Here is a 27,618-nt window from a genome sequence, read left to right as displayed (position 1 = left end):
ATGACAAAGACAACCGTTCATGTCAGAGGAACAGCCCATACAGAAGTAATCTGAAAAGCCTTTCCCAAGCGTACGTTATAAAATCTCGGGACAGACACTGTTGTGTACGCTGAGCCCAGGCCATATATCCATCACACTGCTCAGGTCCGTACCAAAAAAAACAAAAAAAAATAATTATAAAGAAAAAAACTAAAGTAAGATAAATAAATAAATGGAACTGAATAAACGACATTATTGTCCCATAATTCGAGGGAATTACTGTTCTGCGAAATGAGCTTAGATTCGAGTTTCTCCGGGCAGACAAGTTTAAATACCAATAGCCCTTGGTGAGAGCTCAACTTTGATACCATGAAGTCCGATAGAATTGGGGTTAATGTAGCATTGTTCACATTCTGTCCTCGGGAATTATAGTGTGTACGTAACTGAGGATCATCACAAGAAGAAGGCTGTTGCTTTGAACTTTACGGTCTTGGACTTGTTAGCTTATGACTCTAGTGTTCATGGGAGGGCCCAGGATTGAGAAATGGTTGCAAACGAGATGTGTACTCACATCGCGGGCACAATTACACCTTCGGCAAAATGGGCTATCTGATAGCAAACGCTTTGAAGCTTTGGGAACTCATTAATGTCTAGCGTTTTTTTGGACATTCAAGTTTGAAGTTTGGAGAGAATGCACTACAGGATAGTTTGTCCACACTAGCAGAGGGGACCATCGCATATTTTTTCTGCCGCAGTGTGGGCATCGCATCGCATAGAAATTTTAGGCATCTCTACTATCTTCTCATCCACCACTTACAATGGCTAGAATAAAAAAGAAAGGGAAGTCTGGAAATGCAAAGAACTTCATCACCAGAAACAGAGCTTTGAGAAAACTTCAAGTTTCCTTGGCTGACTTCCGTCGTCTTTGTATTTTCAAGGGTATATACCCCAGGGAACCTAAGAACAAGAAAAAAGCCAACAAGGGATCAACTGCACCAACCACATTCTATTATGGCAAGGATATCCAATATTTGATGCATGAACCGGTGTTGGCAAAGTTTAGAGAGCACAAGACCTTCTCCAAGAAATTACTGAGAGCCTTGGTCAGAAACGAGATTAGCGATGCTGAGAGATTGGAGAAGCACAGACCCAAATACACTCTTAACCACTTGGTTAAAGAGAGATACCCGACCTTCGTTGATGCTTTAAGAGATCTTGACGACCCTTTGAACATGTTGTTCTTGTTTGCCAACATGCCAGCGACGAAAGGTGTGAACTCCAGAGTTATCAAGGATGCGCAAACTTTAAGCAACCAGTGGCTAGCATACTGTGCCAAAGAGAGACTCATAAAGAAAGTTTTTGTGTCGATCAAAGGTGTGTACTACCAGGCCAATGTGAAAGGACAAGAAATCAGATGGTTGGTCCCATTTAAGTTTCCCTCAAACATTCCATCCGACATTGACTTCAGAATCATGGTGACTTTTTTGGAGTTCTACTCGACATTATTGCACTTCGTTTTGTTTAAGTTGTACAGTGACGCTGGTTTGGTTTACCCACCTCCTATAAACACAGAGCAGTTGAAGGGTATTGGTGGCTTATCTTCATATGTCTTGAAATCAAAAGACCATGGTGTTAATTCTTTGCTTCCTGCAACAAAAGATGAGTCGTCAGCCGGAAATGAGGATTCCGAAGACGAGGCCGTGGAGGGCAAGGCATTGTCCAAGGAGGAAATTGAGAAAGCCAAGAGAGCTGATGAGGATGAGGCTCAATCTGAACAAGAGATCGACATCGAGGATACTGAGGATGTTGAGCTCGATCAATTCACTTCCAAGAATAAGGACACAGGTGATACGCTAGCTCAACCCTCCAAATTTTCCCATCCTACCTCCGTTCTTTTTACAAATCTTATCTTTTTTGTTGGCCGTGAAGTCCCTTTGGATATCTTGGAACTTTGCATCTTGTCCGCCGGAGGCAAGCTTATCTCTGAGATTGCCATGGATGAGATGAAAGTGAACCTGCCCGAGGCGTACGCAAAGCTTGACTTGAGCAACATTACACACCAAATCGTCGACAGACCAAAGATAAACAAAAAGGTTCCAGGACGTACGTATGTTCAGCCTCAATGGGTCTTCGATTCTATCAATAAAGCAGAACTTTTACCAGTGGGCCACTACGCTCCGGGTGAGACACTTCCACCACATTTGTCGCCATGGGGTGATTCGGGTTCATACGACCCAGAGGCAAACAAGGATGCTGCTGGTGATGCCGAATCTGAAGAGGATGATGAAGTTGCAGTTGAGGGCGATGAATCACCTGACGAAGAGGAGAGTGAAGATGAAGAGGCTGCTCGTGAGCAAAAGGAACTCGAGTTGGAGGCTGCTGGTATCAAGTACTCCGATAATACTGAGCTGGAGAAGAAGAAAAAGACGAAGCCTGTGAAGTCAGCTGAAGAGGAGGAGAAGGAGTTGAAGAAAATTATGATGTCGAACAAGCAGAAGAGATTGTACAACAAGGTGCAATATGGTGTGGAAAAGAAGGATAGTAGAGCTGAAAAGTTAGCTAAAAAGAGAAAGCAGCTTGATAAGGCCAAGAAGCAGTTGGAGAAGTTGGACAAGAAATAGAGCATTTTAAATGTATAATAAGAAGCGATTGACACGCCCATTGAAGTGCGCGCAAGTATCAAGTAGGAATAGGGAACTATACTCACCTAATTAGTTGCTATAGTTATGATGCAAAGCTTTGCAAGAAGTTTAAGCTCCTCAAAATTTTATTCTAGAGGCAAGATTTACGCACCATTATCCAACAATAAAGAGTTGAAAAAACTCATAGACTATAGATCTTGGAACGTGAGCGAGGCTATTCCTGATCCAAACACCATTGAGGAAGAAATCACACCTGAACTTGTACAAAAGCTACTAAAACAGTCAGGCATAAGTCATAACCTTTCACAACAGGCATTCAAGAAACTCGAGGACTCCTTAAGAACACAGGTCGGCTTCATTGATGAACTTTATGAGCCTGGAATGAGCCATGGAGAAAGATGTGCTAATAACAGCAGCCTGTTCAGACTTTTGGCATCTGATCATCAGCCGACTGAGCCCCTTACGCTCAAAGATTTGTTAGCAGAGGTAGAGCAAGTGAAGAAGCAGGTAGATCCAGAGAAGGGGGAGCAGGGATTTAACCACGAGGTGTTTCGCAATACGATCAAGTTTGGTATTTAATAGATGCATTCAGATCAGGGTGGCTGTTGATTATGTATTTCTTATGACTCGAGAGTCCATGTACTGCCTTTCTGGAACCTCTAACTCGAAGAGGTTATTAAGCAACTCCTTCAACTTCACTAATTCTTTCGTGCCTTGGTTCACTATGTCCACGCTATAATCTTTGGGATAGTTGATGTAAGCTTTGATTTGGAAGGCATTGGACTCATCTAGAAGCTTTATTTGTAATCGTGTATCATTAGAGGTCTGGGACGGATCATCGTCTCTAACGAAGATCTTGAAGATGTCAATGACAATATCACCGTAAAAGAATCGGATGCCTCTTTGCCAATATTGGCTCACCACATCGTATCCCAATTCTTCGAGAAACTCTAGGAAGGAATCTTTGGTTTCAACTTCCGATTCGCCCTTAGTCGTTTCATTTGCTATTTCTGTCTTCAAATCTACGTCTATGGTCTTGTCGAGTCTCGGCGTTACCTCTGGTGGATCGATTTCCATAAGATCATTCTCGTGTTCAGAATTCTGCAATTGTTCGGCTGTTTTTGTGTCATCGTCAAATTTGACTTTGTCGTTATTATTCGACATTTTCTTCTCTTCAATTCCATTCCCCTTTGTTTCGTCATTAGGTTTGTGCCCGCTTTGTTTTGCATTATCAGTCCTCACACCACCGCTTGCTGTATGATGATGAACTAGTGTACTTTCGAAAAAGTTGTGGGCCAGCACAGGATTTTTCCCAGCATTGGGGATGTCGGATATTTGCAAGGTCCAGTGTTTGACTTGCTTCCCAGAAAATAGTCTTTCCACACGTATGTCTGACTTGCCTTTCATGATTGGTTTTGAAAGATTTAGCTCTGAAGCAGCAGTATCATTCCAAGTGGTCGTACAGCGCATGTAGAATTGCTCTATTTGGTTGACTTTTCCTGGTTCGAACTTTGGTTTAAATACATTATGGGGCTTCGTGAGTAAGGTGTACGTTGCGATGTCTTGTGGATGTAGCACTCCCGTCAATGCTTGAAGTGTTGATACTGTTTGTATATAGTTACTTTGAGGGATGCTAGAACATAGGAGTAGTTGATGCACCATGTTTAGTTAAGTAGTTGACATGAATGTTGATACCGCGCTATCTTAGCGATGCGTGGTACTCATAGATGGGTATTTTATAATTGACCTATAAAATCAAGGGAAGGACAGTCAAGAAGCATGCATGATTTCCTTCACGGTCAGACATAATATTTGAATGCACTTTCTGTTGATACTTATTGTTCCATTTTTTATTTTCTGTCATTTATCACTTTGGGTACGTGTATGAAACGAGCCAAATCACAGACAAAGCACAAACCTAGCATAACTCGCAGCTCAAGGGTTAGCAAAAAATGTTTTACAATTTGAGATCACTGATCCCACTACAAATCCAGCTAATTATCATGTACATTAATTTAGGCTAGATGTAACGCTAGATATCCTTTTTGGTTTCCTCCTTATGTTCTTCAGAAGTTTCCTCTGAAAAAGCGACTATGATATACGCGACAAGCACACCGTTAGCAGCAATAGCAGCTGATCCTCCACTGATTATTGAGTTACCGTTGAATAAATATTGCACAGTAAAGAAGGTGATTAAAGGCAAAAAGACCATTGCAGCTGTAAAGAGGAGAAGTTTCCTCACAACTGAGCTATTTGTTAGCGGAATGAAGAAGAAACTATAAGACCAAGAGCAGCCGAGCTGAGTATCTTGAAGTGCAGACTATAGACAATACATACGCTGGGACATCGACAGCCATTTAACTCAGTTTAGGATTGGTGTTCCTTGTAGCTTAGTAAGTAGATTTAACCTACCTATTTGGTTTCTCAACCAAAGTATGTGCACACCTTACAAAAAACTCGATTTCAATTTGCAAAAGGTAGTCAAAAAAGTCATTTGAGGCCTGAATCGGAGCAATCTGTTAACTCAATTCGTTTTATTGAGATTAGAGGTCTCCCCTGGCTTCGTTTCTAATCAACAAATCCTTCTTCAAATTATCACGTGATCAAACTCGCAGTTGTCGATTGGCTTAATCACTAGAGCTTGAATCTAATCTACAATTCACTAAGTACTGAAAATCGAATATGAGAAGTCTTGCTGTCTTCGGGTTGTACGCCAGCACTGTTCTTGCGTTTGCTAACACTGCGCCCATGTATGGCATCAATGCTCTTTTAGAAGGCAAATATCTTAATGACATCCAAGAAGTGTCCTCTCGAATGGAGAGCTTCACCAAGAAATGGTGCTCCAACATGGAAAAAGACCCATTGATTCTATACCGTGTAAAGAACCTTGCAAAGAAGGCAAATGATAAAGCTGAAACATCCTCAAACATCAGATACGACTCTCCGAAGCAATTAGACCTCGCATTTGACTCACTGTGTCAAGTGCATTACTCAACAAGTCTACCAGAACATGTAAAAGCTGGTGAGGTATACGTCGTTGACTTGGACGATGAAAAAGAGTATTCTGTCAACGAGCTCTTTCTGACTAATGCATTCGTCACTGTCCAGGGCAAGCCATCCGGAGGAAAAACCCGTTCATTGATGTCAGGAATCAGGGGCTATGTGGACGGTATTCAACAAGGCAGGACCAAAAGAGATAGTGACGAGTCAGACCTCGATGCTGAAGCTGTTGCTGAGAAGGTTGAGTCTGCATTTAGAGCAGCTGAGTCAATGATTGCTCATGAGGAAGGTGATTCGTACGTTACTGCGTTGGGAGATGACGTCGACGAACCGACAGGATCTAAGGAGCAGAAGACTAAGGCAGACCAAAAGTCAAATCTCTTCACCAACTACCAGTTTTTCACTCCAGGTATATGGCTGAGTTTGATCATATCCCTCTTTTTGATCTACGTGTTGTACACTGCAGTCAATTGGATTACGTCTATCCAAGTGACCTATAAGTCATTCGAGAAACAAGAGGACTTCCAGAAAAAAACCGAATAAGTCTCACTATTTAGGTCCTATCCACTTACCATATGTATGGAATAATTTTGTAAGGAACTTGCTTTTCGTATTCCTCCCATGCCTTGCCATACTTTGCTCTGCATTTTGCCTCGTCTCTCGTCTGTCTGTGTACCAATAATGTAGCGAAGTAAATCACATAGAAATACGTCAAGACTGACTGGGTGCCTGTTGGCAAACACCAAGACCAACCGATAAGCCAATCACCGAAGTAGTTGATATGCTGAGATAACTTCCACCATCCATCGACGAGCAACTTTGAGCCGGTAGGAGTTGAGATGCTGTTCATTGATTCGAGCTTCCCTTGCTTGAAATCCGACTTCTGCTGGTTTGCGGAGTGGAATATGTAATAGCCAAAGAAGCTGAGCGCCAAAATTGACAAGGCTTGCCACCAAGTCAAATCGACATCGTTGCCTTCTAACGAAAGATAACGACATTGCAAAGAATAAGACCATGGAAGCCACGCCAAGTCGCCAAATGCAAGCATAAATCCGAAGCCATCCGTGGCAATGTCCATCATCGTCAAGCAACCCTCTTCGTTGAGAACACCATCGAAGATATAGAATGCTTGCAAGAAATTGATCAATACGATTGAATTTGAAATTTTGCCAAACTTGTGATATTGGTTGTGGATGCAAGACAAGTTGATCAAGAGAAGTAAGAGCATGCCAGGCCTCAATTCACAGAACAATTTGATATCCCAGGCACCGATTCTTGGGTTCAATTCTCGTCCAATGAACCAATCGTAAATGGGGTTACCAGAGTTACCATTAATGGAAAGAATTCTCTCCTTCGTTCCCAAGCCATTCTCCCTTCTCAATGGGATGAAGGACATAAAGTACACAACGAATGATACAATGAAAGAATAGATGATGGTGATGAAGATCAACTTAAGCTGGTTGTCGTACAAGAATTGCAACTCAGGAAGGAACCAATCAGGGGAAGCAAATAGCCTCCCAAGAAGCAACACGATCAAAGTACCGCTCATGAAGACACCATTGATTCTATACTGTAATTTCGTTCCATCGCGTAAAGTGACACCATCCATATCCTTACCAGGGGAATAGACGTCTAGAACGGCAAGGGTGAAAAACCATGCCAAATAAGCCTTCCAAATGGTGAGATCAAAGACAAGGTCAAGCCATTGGTTCCATGAGTATGGAATTTGTTCGGCCACCTTGTTGAGATCAAGCGAGACGCCCTTTAAAGAGTAGTGCTCATTGCACACTGAATAGAAGAATACCAAGACAATGGGCAAAAACGTTGCAATTCCCAAAGCACCTGGAACGCCAAAAAATTCCCTGTGTTCAGTGACAGGATTCAATTTCGACATGCTGGATGGATAATCGAATATGGAAGTGAAGGGAGCTTTATAGGGTGTGTTTACGAGTTGCGATGCGACTAAACGATGAGAAGCGAGAACGAGATATAGTGTGCGGGAACGAGCCCAAGCAACCAAATACCAAAAAGAAACATTTTGTGTCAGAAAGCAAGGGTTAGGGGATGACCTCAATCAAAACATCCCCAAGGCATAACTTGCTAGCAACCACTCAGTAAAAAGTTTACGAGTGTGTTTATCATTATCGGGAAGGACGCTTTAAAGAACCAGCAATTTTGGCAAGGTGCACACAGACGGGTTCTTAAGTTTCGTGCAACGACCCGCGGTGAGCCAATTTCGACTGTTTGGGAAGGACGTGGAATGTGAACAACCAAACCAAATGCGACGCCCCAAACGTGGAAAAGAAGCGCAGAGGTGGCGTATCCCATGTTTGATGTTTGATACACAAAAGGAGGCGAGCAGCAAGTCTATGAAATAAATTCTCTTAGTTTTACGTCTTATTATGCTTATCTTTATTTCAATCCCCTTCCACTTACCCTTATTTGCTTTGCGACTTTTTGCGTCTACCAGAACACATTTTTTTTTCAGGAAAAAATCATTACCCTTCCCAATCTAGCCAAATTACGTGCATGGCGCGGCCTTGACAGCAACGTTTCGTCGCGGGCGTATGGCCAAAAGATAAGATTCGGATGAGTTCAGAAACCAGTGCAAGAAGAATTCTCGAGCATTCAAAAACGTTTTTGTAGCTTAGTTAAGCTGGCTATGTAATGCGTAAAGCAATGATGTGAGAAGTGACATAATCTCTGATATTTCATTCAATTGACTAGCTAACAGAGCGTCAAAAATTCGTTCTGGAACCACACTTCTGAAGCGCCGTTTGTGGCCAGTTGCCTGTGTCGGCTTCTGAGCTGGTTGTTCTTCACACCAGAAAGGGTTTTCATTCTCTGCACAATCGTATTTTCGTCTTTACGGTCTGGCTCCCTCGTTCACCCTTGTGCACTCCAGCGTCTACATTGGTTTCCCTAGGGTGCTTTTTTTTCTTTTCCTTCCCGTCCCAGACAATAGCCCTCCTAGGCGTGTTTCCTTTATATCCCCTCTATTTCGCTTTACCCTTGAGGGTTGAGCCTATTTCAACGGTTATACAAAATATCGTATCAAGAACTCACCACCCTTTAAACCAAGAGGCTACCTCGACCCGAATTAAAGCTATTTATACTTGAGCACTTTCGCCCCTTTTTTCCATTTATTTCATGTTAGTATCGATGCCAGGATCTTCGCCAATGAGGCCACAAGAACCGATCAAAAGAAGACGTGGAAGGCCTCCCAAGAACAACAAGCTGCCCGAGGCCTTTCCAACGCTTACTTTGCAGTTTCAAACTTCCCCTGACTCCGGTTCCCCGACTGCAGAGTCCAACTCGAATATGATGGTGAAGATGGGAGAACCCGATGCTTTCACACCCTTGATGAAAGTGTCTCCTTCTATTCCGTCAAGTAGGAAACGCAGAAGAAAGAGCAATTACCATTCCGATATAGAGGAATCTCCCAGTAAGCGATCCAGCTTAAGTCAAAACGCCGACATGGGTCCTGAAGAGCCCCTTTTGACTCCAATGTCGTTATCATCAGTGAATAGCGGCACCAACCTGTATCTCAACGCAAAGACTTTGGACAATATAGCCCAGGTTACCCGCAGTGATTCACAGGTGCTGCCAACTCCCAAGTACACTCTCGCTACTCCTCCTAAAATCAATCCGGTTCTCAGAAACGGTAGCTCGCTGGCGAAGTCTACCGCAAATGTACCCCAAAAGATAGAAGAAGAAGATGAAGCTGCGAAAAAGGAGTCAAAACTTTCGAAGAGAACGCTGACAGACCTCATGAGTTATATCGATGATGATTCGTTCGTTTTTCAGCTCGTCGTGGATGACAAAGGAAAAGCAGTGCTATCCAATAAAGGGTCCAGTACCAAAACGAAGCCGACTCAGCAAATTGCAAATGACCAAGTTCACGAGGCCTCATTGCCTTCTGCAATGACTCAAACAAATCCTGTTATGGGAAGCGAAATGTTGCGTCCTATACAGAAAGACGGAAAACGTTTGGAGTCTTTCAAGCCTACTCTTCCGTCGTATGCTAGTTTGGTTTCGGCATCTGATTCTGACATCCTGACAGACAAACTCATAGTCCCCCAAACTCCCCAGAGCAACAATATCGTTTACAGTGAAACACCGATTTTCATGCAGACAGATACCAGTGGTTCCAATGGGGAATTGGCATTTAACTTGACTCCGCAATTCAATGCTATGATGTATCTGATGATGAACATCAACTCCCCACAGCAGAAGAAAAATTTTTCCCAGCAACAGCCGTTTTTAAATCCCCAAGTGGATTTAAACCAGTATTCAAAACTGAACAGTGCACAAGTTCATGCAATAGATACCCGTGAGATTCTTGGTGGTGGTCAGGACACATCCCCAGAAAGCTCAAACTCTGACGAAGGAGATGCTCGTGCCGCTCTACGCAAAGCATTTCATAGAAGAAAGTAGTTTAATTCACATATCACAATTCTATACACTTCAAACTGTAGTCCATTTCCAGGCAGAGCCGCTCGGGTTGACAACGTCATTGTCGTTATCGCCGAACCAAAGGCCCTTCTCCTTGCCCTGAGAGATAAGCACCTGTAAATAATAGAGGAATTTGTTTCCATTGAAACCTTCCGCCCAAACCTTCTTGGCTTCGGCCAAAGCTTCCTCAGCAGAAACCTCCTTGACGCCCAACTTGACAGACTTGGCAGCCTCGAACTTGGCAACAAGCTCCTCTTGAGAAATCGTGCCTGAGTTGACCCTCAACAAGTCTGGGAGCTCACTTGGGTTAGGCGATACAGCAGCAGCAGCCACGGTCTTACCGATATCAGAGAGAATGGTGTAAGAGAAGTGGTTCTTCGGAGAGCCCAAGTAAGTGACCTTTTTGGCGCTTTCATCCACACCAACAATGGCAGAGGTGTGTGTAACGAAGGAGTCCTTGTCGCCAAAGAGACCTGTGACAATATCCACCACCTTGAGACCGGCGTCTCTAAGTTTTGTAGAATGGTCAGTCTTAAGCCCCAAAAAGCCAGGCAAAGTTGACTGAGACTGGGCAATATCCACACCGAATTGGGATGGGATGTAAAGCTTGGGCTTCACAGCAGCAGCGACCTTCTCAGTGGCTGCGAAAACAGAAGGGTCAGGGCCCACCAACTCGACAATGACGTCGACACCTTGCAATTCTTTGATAACTGCATCTCGATCATTAACGACATCTCCCTCAATGTACTTGACCTTGTCAGTGCTCGTGTAGTTTGAAGTATCTCTTGTGACAGCCAAAATAGGGAACTTGACCTTGTCTGCGAAAGGAGCCTGTTGCAAGGACTCCAACACAGGGTTACCGAGGAAGCCACCAAGACCGAAAACAGCGATAGAAGACATGATTGATAAAATTGAAATTGATACGAGGTGATGAAGGGAAATTAGGATTTCGTCAAAATCCACCCTGTTTTATACTTGACGATTACAAATTGCTGCCACATGTTGTCGTAGAGCCGACCTGTACAATGGCATGATTTTAGTCAAGGGAAAGCAGCAGCTGTACTGTGGTGCGAATTACTGTAAGCATATTTACTAACTCGCAGGCGGATGACAAATGTTTCTTTGAGTGCTGACATAATGCCGAGCACACGCCGCAGAGACTCTGTAGAGGTGAATTTACTGTCTCTCGAGCGAACAAGCTATCGCGTATCATGGGAAATCGAGTAGCATTATCAAGCCAGTCACAGGACACCTCGACTAAATCTCTCTGTAATGAGCAGGGGATTTGGCGGTTCACCCGATTCGTCGAAAAAGCAGATGCATAGTGGTTAACTTTTTTTTTTGACCCCTTCTGTGGAATCTCGCGGAAGCCACATTTTGCTTTCTTCTTTGCAACCAATCCACACCACCTCGTGGCGAGAAATTGGTACACAAGCTGCCGTGCTTTGTGCAGGTCGCAAGAAGAGTCGTTTTCTGGTTCCTCATTTTCGATAGGCGCACGACTAAACCTCAAAAGTCTTTCGTTGGGGTTACCCGCCATGAAAACTCTGCGACAACCTACACCTTAAAATTTTTTTTCATCGCAACCTTTTACTTCTTCACCTTCATTCAACACAATCAAAAATGTCTCACAGAAAGTACGAAGAGCCAAGACACGGTTCCTTGGGTTTCCTCCCAAGAAAGAGAGCTGCCAACTCCAGAGGTAAGGTTAAGTCCTTTCCTAAGGATGTCAAGTCCAAACCAGTTGCCTTGACCGCCTTCTTGGGTTACAAGGCTGGTATGACTACCATCGTCAGAGACTTGGACAGACCAGGCTCCAAGATGCACAAGCGTGAGATCGTTGAGGCTGCTACTGTTGTGGACACCCCACCAATGGTCGTTGTTGGTGTTGTCGGTTACGTGGAGACCCCAAGAAGTTTGAGATCTTTGACCACCGTTTGGGCTGAGCACCTTTCCGAGGAGGTCAAGAGAAGATTTTACAAGAACTGGTACAAGTCCAAGAAGAAGGCTTTCACCAAGTACTCTGCTAAGTACGCTAAGAACGGTGACGAGATCCAGAAGGAGTTGGCCAGAATTGCCAAGTACGCTACTGTTGTTAGAGTGCTCTGTCACACACAGATCAAGAAGACCCCATTGGCCCAGAAGAAGGCTCACTTGGCTGAAATCCAGATCAACGGTGGTTCGACCGAGGACAAGGTCAACTGGGCTAAGGAACACTTCGAGAAGGAGGTTACCGTTGACACTGTTTTTGAGCAGAACGAGATGATCGACGTCATTGCTGTCACCAAGGGTCACGGTTTCGAGGGTGTTACCCACAGATGGGGTACTAAGAAGTTGCCAAGAAAGACCCACAGAGGTTTGAGAAAGGTTGCCTGTATTGGTGCCTGGCACCCAGCCAACGTTAACTGGACTGTTCCAAGAGCTGGTCAGAACGGTTACCACCACAGAACCTCTATCAACCACAAGGTCTACAGAGTTGGTAACGGTTCTGACGAGAAGTCCGGCTCTACCGAGTTTGACAGAACAGCCAAGACCATCAACCCATTGGGTGGTTTCGTTAGATACGGTAACGTTAACAACGATTTCGTCATGGTTAAGGGTTCCATCCCAGGTGTGAAGAAGAGAGTTGTCACTTTGAGAAAGTCTTTGTACGTTGACACCTCTAGAAGAGCCCTCGAGAAGGTCAACTTGAAGTGGATCGATACTGCCTCTAAGTTCGGTAAGGGTAGATTCCAGACCCCAGCTGAGAAGAGAGCCTTCTTGGGTACCTTGAAAAAGGACTTGGAGAACTAAGCGTGTTTAGGCCGTTAGTGTTAATCAGTAGTCAGTATTATGTGTTCGTCACATACAATATAGGTTTACTCAAGTCTTCTACCAAATTTGTAGGTGATGCCCATCAGCGCGCCTAGAGTTATACAAGCGCGATAACCTATAAACAGCATACATCACTTCTTATAATCACTGAGTAATGTCTCTGGTGGTCCTGAGCTCAGAATCACTATATAGTACATTCATAGCAACGGTTGATCATGTCCCGTGTGATACTGTCAGATCGCTTTGGCTAGTGCAAGCATGCAACTTAGCTGTGAAGAAAGAGGAGGAGAAGATTCATCAACTATTTCTTAAACATGGTAATCAGACACAACAGTTTGGTGCTGATGAGTTCAACAAACTGAGAAGGATACTAGATAACCTATCTAGAGAATCTACCGAGGAAATGGCAGCGCTTTATAGTCAGCTTCGATCGCATGTGCTCATACTTAAGGACGAGATACTTCAACTTCAAAAGGTCGCCGAAACTCCAGCAACAAAAGATGATTCAAGCGCAGAGCTACTACGAAAACAGTTGGAGGACCACTATAGACAAAATCCCTTGCCTTCACGAACGCGTGGGGCGCCCTCAAAAAGCAGTAAGAAGAGGTCAGATGAGCCTTCAGGTATCAAGCTCATTTTGAAGCTTTCGAAACAGGATGAGCCAAGGGTGATACGGAAAAGAGGAAGACCTCGCAAAGAGGAGACGCCGACTACAAGAGATTCTCCTATTGACACAAGCGATCTTAAGATTATGAAGAAACCGTCCCCACGAGTAGTCATCAAGCCCCCTATTGCTCAGAAGAGTAAAGTGATGCGACAGAAAAGCAGTGATGTTCCTGATTTCATGCCCATAGCTGCTATTCAACAGGAGCCAGAGGAGCGGTACTGCTTCTGTAACCAACCTTCCTTTGGTGATATGATTGCATGCGATAATGACAAATGTTCTAACGGCGAGTGGTTTCACTACAAGTGCGTTGGGCTTCTCAACAGAGTTGAGGCTCTTAAATACACCACACAGAGGTGGTACTGTTCTGCTGAGTGTCGCGAGGCTGGCCAAGCGGCGATGGAGAGAAAGAAGAAACAGAAGAAGAAGAAGAGAAAAAACTGGTGAATGAAAATTGTATATTCGTTTATTCATGCAATTTAAATAGCTAATAGTTCCAACATTCCACTCATTTCCTTTGCGTCTTTGCACTTTCTGACCTCCAATCGTATTTGCTGAGACAAGGTGTTAAAAGCCTCTTCAAGAGCAACACTCTTACTAAGCAAATGACCATAACATTCGAAAATCACAGCAAGATAATCACATATGACGTTGAAGTACCTCACGTCTTCAAGGTTTTTGATGCACCATTGCACAATGGGCATTAGTGAACTTTCGTCTCTACCATACAAGGCAGCTCTAATTTTACCTCTCTTCTTCAATTCATGCATTACGGTCACCACCTGCTCTTTAGAGTACCCACCACCAACAACAGTGTCGAGCGCTTCGGCCCATCTGAAACCACGAAGATTCCTTTCGTAAGGAGTTATCTTCTTGGGGCCAGTTCCTGCAGTCGTAATGATTTGTGCTCCTTCATCTCCAGTATAATCATTGCCCTTGATGGCTCTGGCATATGAGAGAGAATGCTTCTGTTTCTGCTGAACGGACTTAGGCTCAGTTTTTCTTGTTCTGATAGAGAGAAGACCAGATGTCAAGCCTGTAGCGAAATGCTTATAATTAGGAGAAACAGCTGTGCTCAATACACCTCCACTGGCAAACTTCCAGCCAAATTTGACATCCCAATTTGGAGAGCTGTAGTCGAATATCTTCACATGGCCATCAAGGGAACCGACGAGCAAGCCTTTGCTGCCGGCATCGTGCAAAGAGGTGGCGGTCTTAGTGAAGTTAGTGAACTCACGTATTTGAGATCCTTTAGCCAAGTCCCACACTTTAACTTGGGGACCACCAGCGCTGACTAACGTCGTAGGAGTGAGAGCTAACACATCTTCCACAGGACTCCCTTGGTCAAACTTGGCAATGGGGTCTTGTTGTCTGGTATCAAAGAGTCTGATCACACCATCGTAACACCCCGTAGTAATTAAGTTAGAGTTACCTGGAACAAAAGCACAACTTCTTATGTAATCGTTATGAAGGGAGTCATCAAACTCGACAATAGGTCCACTTGTACTCTGGGAAATATCGTAAACTCTCATGACTCTATCGTCAGAGCCGGTGACAAGCTGGTTTCCTATCGTTGGGTGAAATTTGGCAACATGCGATGGATGGGAGGATGGCGATATACTGACAAGAAGATTTCGAGGCTGGTATGCGTCAAAGATGGAGACAAGACCCAGGGCATCGGCAGCGACTAAAAGCTTCCCGTCATATCTGTATTCACCCGAGTACACCACATCTTTGAACCTTGAGAACGTTTTTGTGACCTGTCTTGTTTTGGAAGAGAAAACTTGGATTCTTGTAGAGGAAGTAACGGCAAAATCATGGGGAGAAACTGGGTTGAAGTGGATGTGTGTGATGGGATGATTTTCCTTGATGAGCTGAGGATTCATGAATCCTTTCCAGTACCTCTGTTCTGGTGTGGTTTTAGAAGGTAAAACAGGCGCTCGTGCTTGTTGGACTCTGTGTCTTGTCGAGGACATGGCTAGATTGTGTGGAGTATAGCTTCTTTATTTAATTAGGGTCTTCTCTTCTCGATGCCTATAGTGCAATTTTCAAGGTCTGCTCATGTGACCAGAATCATGTGCAATATTTTCATGTGCTCAAACAACGTATTTGACGGCCAGAGAGCACCCTCCCCATAACGGATGAAGTGAATTACACGCTAGTAAGCCAAAAAGACAGATATCGAAGCATGTGAGTCCGTCTCTAAGACTAATCTCTGTGGTGGGCCTTCATAACGAAGAGGCAACGCAAAATTTTTACGACGATAACACTTGCGCCAATTGCGTTCCGCCGATAGTAACAATTCACTTTGCCAAATCTGAGATGTCTGTAAGCGTTGCATGTATTTTCAGAGGTATTACGGTAGCATTGTAAGAATTAGTTTGCTTGCATTATTCGGCAGGTTTCGCGAATGAGAAGGCAGAGACACAAGGTGGAAGTGGTCGGCACGAGTCCGAATCCGCGCGTTTGTTGCATACCACTATTCTACTCTCGATCGAGTGACCAAGAACCTCTGAATAGTGGCAAACGAAGTATTTCACTATTTCAGACAATTCCCAGAAGAGTTGGGCTGTGAAATGAGTCTGAACTTCTCATGTTTAAGGTTTGCCTAAAAGCTCATCTAAACAAGCTATTCGGTGTGATTGCCGTTTTGGTTTAACCACCATAAGAAATTATCCGACTCGGTTGACATCAAGCCAGTGCAGGACATGACAGTGCACGCACAGAAGCCCTGGACAAGCAAATGGCTCATCAATTAAGCACATCTCTGGTGGAATTTTCACTTCATATATATATACCTCATTCCCATCTGTCAAACTCAGATTTTTCGATTCTGTAAATCATGGGCACTTTACAGTTTATTGCAGACGAAATCGGCGTTAAGACGTTGGTCAATGGTGGCATAGATGTATACCTTATCATTTTCATGAGAATGGTGAGGTTGTTGAGCTTCGGTGCCACTTCGTTAATTTTGGTCATTTTCTTAAAGGAGCTCGGGATTGACGAGGCCACCATCGGCTACTTCATGACTTTGGCTTTCTTTGGTGACTTGATCAAATCTTTCTTGTTCTCTTTGATTGCTGATGGCTTGGGTAGAAAGTTCACCTTGATTTTGAGTTCTACCCTTATGGCACTTACCTGCTTCGGTATTGCATTCTTCGACAACTTCTATGTTTTGGCGCTTGTGGCAGCTTTGGGTATCATCACTCCAGGTGGTGGTGAAGTTGGTCCCTTCAGATCCATTGAACAGAGTGCCATTGCATCCTTGGTTCCCCATGACCAAAGATCAGATATTTACGCCTGGTACACCTTCTTGGGTACTTTCTCATCTGCATTTGGCTCCTTCGCCTGTGGGTCCTTTGTTGACTTGTTACAAGACCTGTGGCACTACACGCCTTTGGAAGCGTACAAGGGTGCCTTTGTTAGTTTCGGCATTTTGTCCGTCGTTTGCCTTGCCTCCTGTTTCTTCTTGACTCCAAACATGGAGGTCACTCACAAGCCTGCTAATCCAGTGGAGCAGGCTACCGGTGAGGCTGTTGCAAGCTCTGCTGAAAATCAGGAGAGCCCTGTTGACTCTAGCGAGACCCTGGAGTTGCTCCCAAAGAGAAAGCCTAAGTGGAGACTTTTCCCTGAGTTGAGCAAGGATATAGTCTCCATCGTTCTCAAGTTATCGTTCCTTTTCGGTCTTGACGCGTTTGCCTCTTCTTTGGTGCAAGGTTCGTGGCTCACCTATTACATCAAACACAAGTTCGACGTGAGCTCCACAACACTAGGCACCATTTTCTTTGTCACTTTTTTCATCGCTGGCTTTGCATCTCTCTTGAGTACCTCATTCACCAAGAGATTGGGCCCGGTTGTCACGATGGTGGTCACCCACTTGCCAGCCTCTGCCATGTTAATTCTTCTCCCACTCCCAAAATCCTTGACCATCACATTGGCCATCATGTTGATCCGTGCGTCCACCCAGTCAATGGATGTTGCGCCCAAGCACGTCTTTTTAGCTACTTTGGTGCCCGCTGACTACAGAACCGCCGTGTTCGGTTGGACAAATATTGTCAAGACCATGGCTCAGATGTTTGGTCCTTCGATTGCTGGCTATATGACAGGCGAAGGCGTCCAATGGATTACTTTCATCATGGCTGGTTCGTTGAAAGTTCTTTACGATGTGGGCATTTTGGCCACCTTCTTGTCCTTCAACAGACACAAGGCTCACTGAGTAGCTTTTCGCAACCAGCCGGTTGCCAGGTGGTGCGCACTTACCCCAGCCTGTTTCAGCGTACTGTCACATGGCCTCGGCCAATCTATATAATTATATACTTCTAGACTTTTGTACAATACAACACATTTGATAACATTTTACTGTGATTTAATAGATTACTGGTCAGCATGATACGGCGCTACGTGGGATACGTCGTGCTCCCCATATTTGCGTTCGTCGTGAATCATACCCCAGGTTTCGTATGGATACTCATCGACTTTGTCCTTGACGTTTGGTTGTTCTGGGTCCGCAAGATATACCATTGGCACACCCGTACAGATAGTCTTAATGAAGCTCTTAAACAGCTCAAGTCTGTGGAAAATTACAATGAGTGGAAGGCTATAGTTACAGAGATAGATAGACTCACCAACATGGACATATGGAGACAGAACTTCATTTCCAAGCACTACGACTATATGCTAGTAAACGAGCGCATGACACTATTACGGGAGGCCAGACTCAATGAAGATGCATCTCTTCTCATGTCGTTGCTTCGTTCAGGGCTTTTACGCAATTTTGGAGGAATAGCCCAGAAGAGACTCTACACAAAGGCGTACCTCGGCACTAAATTCAAGATTCAAGAGTACATCATCGAGGTATTAGATTGCCTCAATTACTTGAACGATTCCATCCATGCAGAGCGTGCAAGTAATGACTACATCATGAACAGCAAGCAGCTAAAGCTTGACTTCTTCCACGATGCAAGACAGTCCTTTGGTTGCACAGCTCTCATCTTGCAAGGTGGGTCTCTCTTCGGCTTGTGTCACATTGGCGTAGTGAGAGCACTATACTTCAAAGGATTGCTTCCACGTGTGATAGGTGGCAGCGCTGTTGGTGCTGCCGTTGCGGCAATGGTGTGTTCTCTCACAGATGCGGAGCTCATACCTATCTTGGTTTCCATAACGGATGTGATGGGCAATGTAGATACCCTCAACCACGATGTTGATGAGAGGTATGGAAATGTCATCGAGAACGTCGTACGCAAGGGATACTCCCAGGATATCCTTGTTTACCTCAAATTCGTGAGAGACACAATAGGCGATTTGACCTTCGAGGAGGCCTATCTCAAGACTGAAAAGATCCTCAATATTGTGGTTCATCCAACGCATCAATCCATACCCTGCTTACTCAACTACATCACGGCACCTAATGTCATCATATGGACTGCAATTTATGCCTCTATAGGCACAGGAGTTCTTTCGGACAACGTTCAATTGTACGTCAAAGATCTCAAAAATGACATTGTGCCTATGGCACCAGACTTAGATATCTCATTCTTGAAGCCCCAGGATGTCAGTTATCAACAGCATTACTTCAGTTCTCATAGGAAAAAGGACCAGGAGCAGAGTTTGTTTTCGGCTCCAGCAGAAAACTCTCCATATACCCGGCTCACAGAGCTCTTCAACGTCAATCATTTTATTACAAGTTTGGTGAGACCATACTTGGCCCCCCTTATCAGCAATGATCTCAAACATCACAATGCATATGGTAAGTTGAGATTCAGCGATGATGCATTAAGTATATTTTGGAACGATGAATCTAAAAAACTCGAAAAACCAAAGTCTTCAGCTTCCCACATCGATGTCCTTACGAAAGACTCCAGTTATAACTTCAGGAAACATCTCAAAAATGTAATTGGTCTTGAAATACAGCATCGACTTGACGTCATGAACAAACTCGGCCTCTTGCCAGAGATTGTGAAACGTCTATGCATTGACGAGAAGCCTTCAACTGCACGCTTTTCGACAAATTCACGGGAAATAACAATAGTTCCCGAATTGAGATATCTTCTTCGGGACATTGGTCGAGTGTTTGATGTTCACAAGACCATGGAAAATATACCTTACTGGATCTTAGTGGGTGAGCGTTCTGTCTGGCCTTTGTATCCCTTGCTCTGGACCAGATGTGCCATTGAATTTGCACTCGATGACTTATATAGTCTTCACAGAAAACAGAGACGTGCCTGATCTATCTAAAGTATAATTTGACATTACCCTCCTTCGTAATATTGTAGATGAACTCTTTCTGAGCCACTGGGATGGGGGATGGAAGACTTCCCCTCGAGATTGTCAAGCAGCCCGTAATGTCTTCTGCTCGACCTGTAGAAAGCGGCAGTAAATTCAAGTTGATGGAGGACTTGTGGAATAATTTGACATAGAAGTCGGTGTATTTCGACACCACAAAGTCAGACAATGTGGCTCCAAAGTCAATAAATGATGGCTCTGCACCAATTACAACAAACATCGAATTGGACACCGCCTGGAGAGACACAAGGAAGTTGATCAACTCATTGGAAGTGAGGTCTGTTGCAGCAAGAAGAATCTCTGGGTTTTCAAGGATCACCATCTTGGGCTCCTTGGTGACGTTCTCAACTTCCAGATTCAATTTGTTGAAGAGCTTATCGATGCTTTCTTTGCTTTTTGAGGGGTCGCTGATGTGCTTCGTAAAGAGATCAGTGAAGCAGTCCAAAAAGGTAAAGTTCTTGTCCGACTCGAGACTCAAGCCATTTTTCCTGCAAGCGTTCACAACAAAAGACTTCGTCGTCGAGAATGAAATGTAAATCACATGAGCCCTATTGGGTATTTTCACGTTGATGTCTCTGTTAGTTGTGCTAGCAGTTCCTACAATGGCATTCTCAATGAAGGAGCTCAAGAGCCACGCAGGACTCGTTCCCTGAACAGAGCCAATCGTGCCCAACTGTGGATGATCAGCTTTAAGAAAACCATCTGGGAGGATAGAATGATCGCTGAAAAGCGCAAGGTCTTGCTTAGGAACAGACGACATGGTCCTCAAGCATCGCAAAAGGAAGCGCGAAAAGATGAGCTTCTTGAAGGTGCGCAGAAGTTGCAAAATGTGACTGTTTAAGATAAATGTTTGAGAGAATACTGCAAAAGTAGAGAATTGAAAAAAATATTAAAAGAAGGAAGGGAAACTGGATCAATGGTAACAAGATAAAGTTAGTAACTGAACTTCACTCTATAGATGGTAATACTCCTCCGTGCATTATTTATATAGCAATGAGATGCCTCCAGCCCTTGAGTAGACTATAGGAGCAATGAGCGAAAAGATGTACAAGCATATTTCGGTGTTCCCCGCCAGTGCAATTACATTGACACAAAGATTTTCGTTTTTGGCGGCACTTGTCGAATGCTCTTTTTGCGGGGCATACCTTGATACAAGATGAGGGGCGGCAATACAACCCATATACCGTTATCACCTGGTGCCGTGCGAAGCAGTTCCGCTCTGGAGTGGTGATGAAGCGAATTGACGTTGGCCATATAATCAACGAAGCAGGCGAATACTTTTTTAAAAAAAATGCAAACGTAGGCAGAAATTTGACCATTAATTGATGATTGGTTTATTTTTCTTTTATATATATATATTTTCTTTTCGAACGGGGAAATTTACGTCGGGATCTAGGATCTCATCTTGTTATCATCTGCTGCAAGTTCTGCACGGCTCTGATGCATTAGAGATACTTGAAAAAATTTAAAAGCATTTGAGGTTGCATAAATACTCTTCAAGCTGGATATTCTTTAGCTATAGACTCTCATAACTGCCTCAGTGAGGTATTGAACACTTATTCTTTACGAAGTTAAGCCTCATGTCATCGCCTGCCGCTAAACCTCTTGCAGATGTGTCAAAAGATGACAGTTTAGAGAGCGAGCGCTCTGTGGAAGTGGTTGAGCACGATGAAAGAGAAAAGGAATTGGAGGTAGGTGGGAATTTCCTCGATAGAATCGGTCTCAAGTTCAACGCGGAGATCAGAGGAGTGGAAAGGGTGCCTGAAGACAAGAGAGTGGACAGGAACTGGACTTCTCCCTTGACTATGTTTCTCTCCCCAAACATGTCGATCGCAGCCTTGAGTACGGGGATGCTTGGGCCAACATACTATGGCCTTGATTTCAGAACTTGTGTTTTGATCATCGTATTCTGGTCCATCATTGGGGCAATGCCTGTGGGATTCTACGCGACCTTTGGAGCCAAGTTCGGGCTCCGTCAACAAATCTTATCTAGGTATTTTGCCGGAAATGTCATGGGGCGGGTGTTTGCCCTCTTTAATGTGATATCATGCTGTGGCTGGAACGCTGTCAACATTCTTCCCTCGGTGCAGATGCTAGCATCGTTGGGACCCCTCCCACCATGGGCAGGCTGTTTGATTCTCGTGGTGATCACTTGTATTGTAGCGCTTTTGGGTTACAAAGCAATCCATCTTTACGAGAGGTACTCCTGGATTCCAAACTTCATCATCTATCTTGTGATCATCGCCAGGTTGACCATGTCTGGGAACTTTACCTGGGGCCACATGAAAGGTGGAAAACAAGAGGCAGGTAACGTTCTCACATTTATCAGTTCAGTATTCGGCTTCACTGCTGGGTGGTCCCCTTCCTCGGCGGACTACTTCGTCTACATGCCCTCCGATACTCCATCGTGGAAAATCTTCAGCTGTATGGTGGTTGGTTTGAGCCTTCCATGCATCTTCACCTTGATTCTCGGTGCCGCCTGTGCCATGGGAACTTTGACAGACCCAACTTGGAAACAGGCATTTGATGATGGGTCTGTAGGAGGATTGGTGAACATGATATTGAACATCAACAACTTGCACGGGTTTGGTAAGTTTTGTATGGTGATCTTGGGGCTCTCGTCGATTGCGAACAACTTGCCTGGGTCGTACTCTCTTGCATTGGCGGTTCAAGCTATCTGGTCACCTTTGGCCAAGTTTCCCAGATTGGGGTGGTGCTTGATTGGAAATTTTGTGTCGCTTGCCTTGGCGATTCCAGCTTACTATGTTTTTTCCGAGACCATGAGTAACTTCTTGAGCATTATCGGATACAACGTCGCAATTTACATTGGTATCTCCTTCACGGAGCACTACATCTACAGAAGAGGATTCAAGGGTTACGATGTGTCGGACTTCAACAATAGGAAGAGCATTCCTGTCGGATACGCTGGAATCAGCGGGTTCTTGTTTGGCGTGGCGTCCACGGTGTTGTCGATGAACCAAACTTGGTACCAATCCGTGATAGCTAGGAAGTTCGGTCCCTCTGGCGGGGACATTTCCTTTGAGCTTAATATTGCGTTTGCCTTTGTAGGCTATAATTTGGTACGCCCTTTTGAAAAAAAATACTTTGGTCGCTAGACACAATAGCAAAAAGAGCGAGGTGTACAGGGACACAATACGGTGCGGTGCCCAGGTGACAGAAACATACGAGGTGTAGGACGATTGAAGAATGGAAAAAGATTTGGTTCAACAGAGCAAATAAACCACCCAATTTTCTTGGCCAACGAGCCTGGCCCACTTGTCTTTGTCGTGTGACTCCACTGCGAAGCAGGTACCGATCAAGAAAAAAAAGGGATAGGAGAAAAAAAATAGGGTCATCGCATACAAAAGCAACTGAGACGACCGCACCCCTGTGCCCAATGCCCTATGAGCGATGAGCGATCAAAAAAAAACAAGAGACAACAAAAATAATCCCGGCGATCCTCGCCGCCAGAGAAGTCCCTATTTCTCCTGTTTTTTTTGTCTGAACAAGCTGGGCGCTGCCTGCATTCCTGGCAGTCTCCCGCGCACTATTGCACCACCCACTCGCTCTCCTTCGTACGGCCTCCTCCTAAGCCTACTCCCTCATTGAATCCTTTGTGTAGAAGCTCACCTTATCTCACAGCCACCATGACTTGGAGCGGTGTCCACGTGGGGGAGAGAATAGTTGCCAAAGACTAAACTCTCAGGGTTTCAAGCGTGAAGTTTGATTCAAGAAATTCTGATTTACGAGGTGCGTCAGATACGAATCCAATGCATAGCCCGCCCCTTGGCAGGGTTTAGCATTTTTTTGGCTCTAGCACTGCCTTTGCCGCTCGGGCTGCCTGTGCCCTTTTTACCTCGTGCCTCGATAACGTTGAGTCGCACCGCACTCTGTGGTGCCTAATTGGGGCAGATGCAGCGCCTCTACAATAGTATTGCCTGCTTTTATGGGCCGGGCTTTCATTTTGTTGCAGTGGGCGTACCCTACAGTGAAAATATAAGCATTGTGTGCCCACCATGATTTAATAAATCTTCTCCTTTCTTTCCTTTTCCCTCCTTTTTTCCACCTTTTGCCCTTCAATGTTACCGTCTCGCCTAAGGCAACTCACCCGTCAGGAGAATATCCTCATGGTGGTGGCGGCGTTGTCGCTTGCTTTTTTACTTTTACAATTGGCGGGTTACGACGACCAGAGCATTACCGACGCTTTCCGCAAAGCATCTTACTCCTTGGGCCCCGATAAGCTCATTGAAGGCGTAGGCAGCGGTGCTTTTATAGAGCAGGAGGTGCTGCCACTTTACAAGTCAATTCTTCTACCGGCAGGGTGGAAATTTGACCACTCCAAAGTAAGACAGCATTTGCAAAACACAGCCAGCCGAAAGTGGCGCATAGTACAGCCAAAGAGTCTGACTGCAAAGAGCCCGGGCAAATCGAGAACAAAATTCATCCCTCATGAGCCGGTTAACTTGTATCATTCTGCTAAAGACTTGGCTGGTGACCAATGTGACCGCCAGCTAAACAGCACGATGGACGCTTTGGAGGTAAACTCGAGGGAAACAGTCCCAGGCAATTTCACTCACATATTGCAACTTCTTATAGAAGAACATGACCAGTATCATGATCCATACTACCAGGAAATTGCACCACTTTTCATGAAGAGTACAAGAATAGCTCTACAGAAGGAACTAGTGAGCGCTTTTTGGTACCGTCTTTCTGGTTCCTCTGTGTGGCTCAAGGACCACAACGTGCATTTATTGATATCGAGATTTTTGTACTCTCCATGGAGAGGCAGAAACAACCCAAAGGCCAGTTTCGTCTTGGCTCAGGTATTTGATAAAGATTGGAAAGAACTCAAAGATGTCCGTCTCGTGTTCCCTACAAACTCGCTCGATGATCCCGATGCACCCGGGTTTGAAGCTGATGGCCAGCGTTTTCATTCCTATAGATTCCCCCGCCTTTTGCCCGTGCCATTTTTTAACGACTACGGCAAGAGCGACGTTAAGTACATGGGTCCCGAGGATCCTAGACTTGTCCTTATCCAGAATGAAAATGGTTACGAAGAACCGCTAATCGTTTTCAATGCCGACCACCACAAGATTGTGAAAGACAAAGATGGAAAGGAACAAGACAAGGGCTTCCGAAGCATGTTTATGGCAAGACTTTTCCAGTTGCAGAAAGGAAAAGGTGGCGTTGAAACTAACGTCAAACCTTTGACAAATGAAATGTTCTTTGTCCGTACAGAAGAGCTTGGAATCAAAGGTAAAGATCGTCCCAAGAAAGCTAAAAATTGGACGCCAATGATAAGTGAGGTTGCTAGGGAGAAAAACGGGGGACACCATAAAAGAATCCTTTTTGTTACTCAAATTGAAAACCTTGCGGTGATCGAGTGTGACTTGATAGACAATCCCGGAGAATGTGTGGAGGTTTACAGCAGGGAGGGCAAGGTTGGGGAGATGCGTGGAGGTACGCCGCTTTTAAGTGTCAATTCAATTCTCAAACAGAGTGATGTGCCTGTTGACAATATCCTACCTCCCGGACGAGAAGTGTTCGTGGGATTTGCAAGAGCTCACTTGACTCATTGTGGATGCGGAATCTCCTTCTATCGTCCCAACCTCATGGTCATTACCAAGGATGAAGTGACCAAAAACTATGGAAACAAAGTTGAGACCCATTTCTTTTACAAAGTCTCCCACATATCTGGATTCTTATCATTGCATGTCCCCATAGACCCCTGGCACATAGACAAGCCTTACGCGATTTGCCAGGGCGTTAACGCTTTGATTCCCAACGGAGTTTCCGATTGGCACATTGATGCCCTTGAATTTGATAATGGTCAATGGAGCGTTGAGGACAAGTTGTCGATTGCGTTTTCTGTTTCCGACTTCAGCGTTGATCGTGTCGAAGTCAAGGGCATTCTCAATGCTTTACTCAATGGTCCGGACAAGTCCTTATTTTTGCAGCCGCCAAGCGCTCCTCCAGTGGATATGGCGGCGTTCATGCCCCACCTCAATGAAAAAGGTGAGCTTGCCAAAGACGTTCCAGGCTACACTAACACTAACGTACACTGCGCTATCGAGAACGGTAAACGATACTGTAAGAAATTCGGACAATCAGAGCTGGTTATCGAAGATGAGCATAGACACGAAGACACCTCCATGTACAAGGCTGTGTATGACAGCAAGGTTAAGGAATACGACGAGGCATACCGCAATACCGAGGATGAGCAGGGTCCTTTCTACTAATCACACAACTCCTAGATTTGCAAGGCTAACATTAGATTTCGTCATTATTAGCATTAGACATTTACTCCACATACAGCGTAGTTTCATAGGCTCGCGGAAAATTCGTCGGCTATTTCGAATCCTCGGAACCTATGGCGATAAACCGCGATAGTTTCATTAATATACCCCACATTCTTTTTCTTCTACCACCATGATCCCAGAATCGTCTGAAGCTTACTCTTTTGGTACGGAAACTTGCCAGGCATCGTTTCCCAGAACCTATCGTTCTGTTAAGGAAGGCAACCGCAAGGATGTGCTCAAAATTTGCTACCGAAAGTACATTGCGAACAAGCCGAACCGAGGCCTGCTTCCGTCTTACAATCTTGTTTTCTTACACGGAACAGGTATGAACAAGGGAATGTGGCACTCGCTAATTGACCAGATTTACGTCAAATCTGCGGATTCCGGTCTTCATATCAATACTTGTGTGGCTGTTGACGCCGTCAACCACGGTGAGTCTGCAGCAGTCAATGAAAACTACTTAGGTGATGCCTATGACTGGAGAGACGGGGCTTACGACATAATGAAGGTAGTTGAGGCTGAACGTGATACTTTTATGGACTTATCACGGAAGAATATCATCATTGGCCACTCCATGGGAGGCATGATAGCCATGTACACCTCGTATTTGCAGCCACAGCTTTTCGATGCTTGCGTTACAATTAACCCTGTGGCATACAGAAGCGAAGGTGTTACCATGATTAGGGATGTCTTGGCGCCAAAAGGGTACATGGAAACACAATTTGATGTCCCGGAGGGTGAAAGCTGGGAGAAGGTGGTATTCTCGTATATGAGATCGCAGTCATTTTTCAAGAGATTTGACGACAAGGTCTTAAAAAATTTGATTGATGACGAAGTGCCTAGTGACCTCTATGGAAAAGAGGTCAGCAAGGTATCCTTAAGAACCAGCAAAGAAAATACGTTGGCGACATACCTCGGTTCTGATCAGGCATTGCCCCCAATGTCTGCTGTATTGCCGTACATAGGGATTCCCGTCATAAGATTTTTGTCAGAAAAGGACACTGCCTCTGATGACGACAAAGAAAGATTGGAGCATGACGTTGGAGACAAGCTAGAAACCGTACATTTTCCTGGAAAGAGGCACATTTTGAACGGCGAGGACCCCGAGCTAACCGTGAAGCACTTGCTTGAGGTTCTTCTTAGGCGGTCAACGGCTCCACCCACCGAATTTCCTTTCATTAGCATTTTTCCGAAGTTGTAAGAGCAACAGTTTCGGTTAAAAGTTGGAAATTCAAGAATCATATTGCGCGTAGATTTCTCATTGACAGCTACTAAATTTGCGGTTGCTTTTGTGTCCTTTAAATTCACCTAAGAACATTTGTGTAGTCAAATCATCAACCAACTCTAAATTTACATGATCAGCCACAGATTTAGTCGTGACAGACTGTTTTACTTTAACTCTTATTGCCCTTGGGGCGTAATCTCATTCAATCATTGCCAAACTCAACAAGAGTGCACGTGACGGTAGTGTGTAGAAGTTTCG

At 44.6% G+C, this 27,618-nt stretch overlaps 17 protein-coding genes across 17 annotated transcripts; 11 read left to right on the top strand and 6 right to left on the bottom strand. All coding sequences in view use genetic code 12, as the record gives it.

The window, feature by feature from the left end:
• Positions 1 to 797: 797 nt before the first annotated feature.
• Positions 798 to 2,600, top strand: PES1 (mRNA-binding ribosome synthesis protein NOP7; the record flags this gene model as incomplete). Its single annotated transcript, XM_029035108.2, has 1 exon — positions 798 to 2,600. The coding sequence occupies one exon, from the start codon at positions 798 to 800 to the stop codon at positions 2,598 to 2,600; it is 1,803 nt and encodes a 600-aa protein (XP_028890350.1).
• A 108-nt stretch (positions 2,601 to 2,708) lies between these two features.
• Positions 2,709 to 3,200, top strand: CJI96_0000860 (glutamyl-tRNA(Gln) amidotransferase subunit F; the record flags this gene model as incomplete). The annotated part of the gene is made up of 1 exon (XM_029035107.2): positions 2,709 to 3,200. One exon carries the CDS (start codon positions 2,709 to 2,711, stop codon positions 3,198 to 3,200), a length of 492 nt encoding a protein of 163 aa, XP_028890349.2.
• Positions 3,201 to 3,230: 30 nt separating this feature from the next.
• On the bottom strand, positions 3,231 to 4,091 carry MED18 (Med18p; the record flags this gene model as incomplete). The annotated part of the gene is made up of 1 exon (XM_029035106.1): positions 3,231 to 4,091. One exon carries the CDS (start codon positions 4,089 to 4,091, stop codon positions 3,231 to 3,233), a length of 861 nt encoding a protein of 286 aa, XP_028890348.1.
• Positions 4,092 to 4,653: 562 nt separating this feature from the next.
• Positions 4,654 to 4,978, bottom strand: CJI96_0000858 (uncharacterized protein; the record flags this gene model as incomplete). Its single annotated transcript, XM_029035105.1, has 2 exons — positions 4,654 to 4,870; positions 4,959 to 4,978. 2 exons carry the CDS (start codon positions 4,976 to 4,978, stop codon positions 4,654 to 4,656), a joined length of 237 nt encoding a protein of 78 aa, XP_028890347.1.
• A 325-nt stretch (positions 4,979 to 5,303) lies between these two features.
• ABG1 (Abg1p) lies at positions 5,304 to 6,164 on the top strand (the record flags this gene model as incomplete). The annotated part of the gene is made up of 1 exon (XM_029035104.2): positions 5,304 to 6,164. One exon carries the CDS (start codon positions 5,304 to 5,306, stop codon positions 6,162 to 6,164), a length of 861 nt encoding a protein of 286 aa, XP_028890346.2.
• A 25-nt stretch (positions 6,165 to 6,189) lies between these two features.
• ERG24 (delta(14)-sterol reductase) lies at positions 6,190 to 7,515 on the bottom strand (the record flags this gene model as incomplete). The annotated part of the gene is made up of 1 exon (XM_029035103.2): positions 6,190 to 7,515. One exon carries the CDS (start codon positions 7,513 to 7,515, stop codon positions 6,190 to 6,192), a length of 1,326 nt encoding a protein of 441 aa, XP_028890345.2.
• Positions 7,516 to 8,801: 1,286 nt separating this feature from the next.
• On the top strand, positions 8,802 to 10,058 carry CJI96_0000855 (uncharacterized protein; the record flags this gene model as incomplete). The annotated part of the gene is made up of 1 exon (XM_029035102.2): positions 8,802 to 10,058. The coding sequence occupies one exon, from the start codon at positions 8,802 to 8,804 to the stop codon at positions 10,056 to 10,058; it is 1,257 nt and encodes a 418-aa protein (XP_028890344.2).
• A 30-nt stretch (positions 10,059 to 10,088) lies between these two features.
• On the bottom strand, positions 10,089 to 10,976 carry CIP1 (Cip1p; the record flags this gene model as incomplete). The annotated part of the gene is made up of 1 exon (XM_029035101.2): positions 10,089 to 10,976. The coding sequence occupies one exon, from the start codon at positions 10,974 to 10,976 to the stop codon at positions 10,089 to 10,091; it is 888 nt and encodes a 295-aa protein (XP_028890343.2).
• A 723-nt stretch (positions 10,977 to 11,699) lies between these two features.
• RPL3 (60S ribosomal protein uL3) lies at positions 11,700 to 12,869 on the top strand (the record flags this gene model as incomplete). Its single annotated transcript, XM_029035100.2, has 1 exon — positions 11,700 to 12,869. The coding sequence occupies one exon, from the start codon at positions 11,700 to 11,702 to the stop codon at positions 12,867 to 12,869; it is 1,170 nt and encodes a 389-aa protein (XP_028890342.2).
• Positions 12,870 to 13,044: 175 nt separating this feature from the next.
• Positions 13,045 to 14,001, top strand: CJI96_0000852 (uncharacterized protein; the record flags this gene model as incomplete). Its single annotated transcript, XM_029035099.2, has 1 exon — positions 13,045 to 14,001. One exon carries the CDS (start codon positions 13,045 to 13,047, stop codon positions 13,999 to 14,001), a length of 957 nt encoding a protein of 318 aa, XP_028890341.2.
• Positions 14,002 to 14,033: 32 nt separating this feature from the next.
• CJI96_0000851 (snoRNA-binding rRNA-processing protein UTP15) lies at positions 14,034 to 15,530 on the bottom strand (the record flags this gene model as incomplete). The annotated part of the gene is made up of 1 exon (XM_029035098.2): positions 14,034 to 15,530. One exon carries the CDS (start codon positions 15,528 to 15,530, stop codon positions 14,034 to 14,036), a length of 1,497 nt encoding a protein of 498 aa, XP_028890340.2.
• Positions 15,531 to 16,396: 866 nt separating this feature from the next.
• On the top strand, positions 16,397 to 17,770 carry CJI96_0000850 (uncharacterized protein; the record flags this gene model as incomplete). The annotated part of the gene is made up of 1 exon (XM_029035097.2): positions 16,397 to 17,770. The coding sequence occupies one exon, from the start codon at positions 16,397 to 16,399 to the stop codon at positions 17,768 to 17,770; it is 1,374 nt and encodes a 457-aa protein (XP_028890339.2).
• Positions 17,771 to 17,940: 170 nt separating this feature from the next.
• Positions 17,941 to 19,779, top strand: CJI96_0000849 (bifunctional triglyceride lipase/lysophosphatidylethanolamine acyltransferase; the record flags this gene model as incomplete). Its single annotated transcript, XM_029035096.2, has 1 exon — positions 17,941 to 19,779. The coding sequence occupies one exon, from the start codon at positions 17,941 to 17,943 to the stop codon at positions 19,777 to 19,779; it is 1,839 nt and encodes a 612-aa protein (XP_028890338.2).
• A 1-nt stretch (position 19,780) lies between these two features.
• On the bottom strand, positions 19,781 to 20,596 carry CJI96_0000848 (Elongator subunit ELP6; the record flags this gene model as incomplete). The annotated part of the gene is made up of 1 exon (XM_029035095.2): positions 19,781 to 20,596. The coding sequence occupies one exon, from the start codon at positions 20,594 to 20,596 to the stop codon at positions 19,781 to 19,783; it is 816 nt and encodes a 271-aa protein (XP_028890337.2).
• Positions 20,597 to 21,416: 820 nt separating this feature from the next.
• Positions 21,417 to 22,952, top strand: FCY2 (Fcy2p; the record flags this gene model as incomplete). The annotated part of the gene is made up of 1 exon (XM_029035094.2): positions 21,417 to 22,952. One exon carries the CDS (start codon positions 21,417 to 21,419, stop codon positions 22,950 to 22,952), a length of 1,536 nt encoding a protein of 511 aa, XP_028890336.2.
• A 963-nt stretch (positions 22,953 to 23,915) lies between these two features.
• CJI96_0000846 (beta-mannosyltransferase) lies at positions 23,916 to 26,075 on the top strand (the record flags this gene model as incomplete). The annotated part of the gene is made up of 1 exon (XM_029035093.2): positions 23,916 to 26,075. One exon carries the CDS (start codon positions 23,916 to 23,918, stop codon positions 26,073 to 26,075), a length of 2,160 nt encoding a protein of 719 aa, XP_028890335.2.
• A 190-nt stretch (positions 26,076 to 26,265) lies between these two features.
• Positions 26,266 to 27,336, top strand: CJI96_0000845 (alpha/beta hydrolase; the record flags this gene model as incomplete). The annotated part of the gene is made up of 1 exon (XM_029035092.2): positions 26,266 to 27,336. The coding sequence occupies one exon, from the start codon at positions 26,266 to 26,268 to the stop codon at positions 27,334 to 27,336; it is 1,071 nt and encodes a 356-aa protein (XP_028890334.1).
• Positions 27,337 to 27,618: the final 282 nt, after the last annotated feature.

Source organism: Candidozyma auris, chromosome 1 (assembly GCF_003013715.1).
Source record: "Candidozyma auris chromosome 1, complete sequence".
Lineage (NCBI taxonomy): Eukaryota > Fungi > Ascomycota > Pichiomycetes > Serinales > Metschnikowiaceae > Candidozyma > Candidozyma auris.
The sequence above is the reverse complement of the archived record's forward strand: the minus strand, read 5'-3'. Positions and strand labels throughout refer to the sequence as shown.